This window comes from Geospiza fortis, unplaced genomic scaffold (assembly GCF_000277835.1).
Source record: "Geospiza fortis unplaced genomic scaffold, GeoFor_1.0 scaffold2, whole genome shotgun sequence".
NCBI classification, from domain to species: domain Eukaryota; kingdom Metazoa; phylum Chordata; class Aves; order Passeriformes; family Thraupidae; genus Geospiza; species Geospiza fortis.
The window spans coordinates 3,239,201-3,241,677 of record NW_005054366.1 but is presented as its reverse complement, the minus strand read 5'-3'; the positions used below and the strand labels follow the sequence as shown (position 1 = coordinate 3,241,677).

Below are 2,477 nucleotides of genomic sequence, written 5' to 3'. Positions count from 1 at the left end.
TGAGCTTGGGGTAAGGGGTCAAGGCCATCTTCAGGAGCTGTGGATCAACTTTCTTTAGAGGTTTTTCTGTATCTTCGTTCTGAAGGACCTACATTGCAAGCAAGCAAAATTAATTAGGAGGAAACTGCATTCAGTAACAACAAAACAATTTTGGGGTGTCCCAGTCTACCCCACGAGAATTTGACAGCACAGAAAGTATCATCTTTTTTCCTGTAAAATGCTTTGAAGTTGTATCAGACCCATGCTCCCAGCACCTGATGCTGCAGTGACTGTGCTGTGGATCAAGACACTCTGGTCATCCCCTCTGCTCCAGCAGTTTTCTATCAAAGGGGGCACTTCTCTGTCACAGCCATGATAAGAGCAGCAGGACAGGGGCTCAGGGGGGTCAGGCAGTACCTGGTCAATGCCCCCAGGCCCATAGACTGTGGTGGCCAGGGCCAGCAGGGTCCTGCCCTCCAGCAGGATGCTGCTCACGCCCCCCTGGCTGCTGGGAATCAGCATCTGAGCGTTGGCCAGACTGGCCTGGAAAATCATCTTGGGATCTTAAAAGGAAAAAAAAGTGACATTTAATTCCATGTAAAACCAGTATTAAACTATCAATCACACGTTACAGCTGTCCTCTGACTGTGAAAAATGCTGAACTTTCTACTTTTCATTGTCCATACTGGTGTCCCTCACTTTGCCTACAAACACAGAGAAGATAAGCTAAGCTTCACCAAGCTTTGCCTACACAGACAGGCTGGGCTTGAGCCCCAGTTTAGCACTGAGTGGTTCAATTCCTTATCCTACACTGACCATGCTTTCTAAAAAAGCTTCACCTGCGATAAGTTTTGCCTTTTGCTGATGTGTGACTTTGCAGAAGATGAAATATTTTAAAAGTGCAATGAGTTAGGGGCACAAACTCTACTGGTTTTCAGAAAAGCAAACACACAATCCAAGGGCAGAGAAATCAAAATGCACCACAGGGACCAGAGGAAGGTTTCATTTTAATGGGATGTGTGTTTCCTCATGAATTCTCCTTCTGCTCAAGCTGTTGGCAATGTAACTGAGCTGGAGGAAAGGATGATCACACACAGAGTGATCCTCACTCCTGTGCACTCTCCAGGCCTTTAAGCACAGTTCCAGCAGGAACTACAATCCAGATTTCAGAGGTGAGGAGGTGATGGACAGGGGGTTTGCAGCAGAGCAGAGGTTCAATCCAGCTGTGCCAAGCCCTGGGTAGGGCAGGAACATCAGCCCCCTGTGGAGCAATTCCTACCTCGGGGATTGCTGGCAACCCCTCGGCACTGCACCAGGAACTCAAACCAGGGATGTGCCTCCTGCAGCTCCTTGTTACCCAGGACAGGGCAGTTTGAAGGGGTTAAACTGCAAATAAATGAGCAGCACAGTGAAAATACAGCCTTGGTAACCACAGCATTAAAGACTGGAGCATCTCATGGATGATAATACCAAATACAAGTGCTTAGACAAACAACCAGAAAATTGTGTACTGGCTTTTTTTCCTGGTCCACTTCTACATTTTTGGTAATTCCAGTGCTGGAGCAATTGCCAAGTATCCATTTTAATTGCCAAGTATCCATTAAGTGGGAAGCATTCATATAGCTCCAATACCTACTACTGGTAGCACCTTCAAACCCCAGCTAACCCTAGATTAGGTGGAAATCAGCGATTTCCTTATCTGTGAACACATCAGGAGTCAACTCACACTTGTGCTCAAGAGAGTTTCTGAATTCTGTAAATTCTGAGTTTCTGAAGAGCAACTTGTCTTGGCTCATTTAGGATTGTATTGCTTACAGCATTACACCAATTACAGCTGTCATTGTTTCCTTTCATGACTGACACACAAATTAATATTAAGACAATCTGAATAAAGCTTCAAAACACAGCTTAAAATCTCCCACACTGCCCCAGAGTTTCTGGTAAATGACACTGCCAGGGCTGAGGAAAACTCTCCCCACTAACTGTTCAAATTGTGTTTCCTTCTTTAAATCTGGGCTCCCTCACAGGGTTTGAGGGATGGGAAGCACTCCTACCTGTAATAGTCCAGGTAAGTGTACAGCAGGTACTGCAGGCTGTGCTGCAGGCAGTGCAGGACAAACTGAGCATGGAAGTCCAGGCCACTGGCAGTGCTGTATTTTGGAACAGGGTGAGGATTCTGCAGGACTCCCCCCAGGCACGACAACCTCTGGAGCAGCAGCTCAAAATCTTCCAGCTCAGAACGGACAAAAATTCCCTTTCTGTCAGAAAAAGGCACAGACACTGATGACACAGCTCTCTTTGACAAGCTCTGATGGGTGTTCCCAGCTCACAATTAGAGCAGACCTTTCCCTCCCAGGGATTAATTCCCTGCTGAGGCAAACACAGAGTGCCAGGATCCACCTGCCTGCGCCCCAACAACACCGTGGATACTGCAGGGCACTGCCCAGAGCGAGGTGTGAGCACGGAAATGCTCACCATTCCCTCCCTGGCATTAAAGT

The 2,477-nt window shown here is 47.2% G+C and overlaps 1 protein-coding gene across 1 annotated transcript in view; it reads right to left on the bottom strand.

The window, feature by feature from the left end:
* The window catches only part of SPG11 (SPG11 vesicle trafficking associated, spatacsin), a 27,838-nt gene that overhangs the window by 15,143 nt on the left and 10,218 nt on the right, over positions 1–2,477 (bottom strand). Inside the window, 5 exon segments of the mRNA XM_031059667.1 lie at position 1; positions 4–88; positions 397–542; positions 1,259–1,365; positions 2,034–2,237. The exon segment at position 1 is cut by the window's left edge and continues 70 nt beyond it. Of these exon segments, the coding sequence (XP_030915527.1) occupies position 1; positions 4–88; positions 397–542; positions 1,259–1,365; positions 2,034–2,237 (543 nt within the window).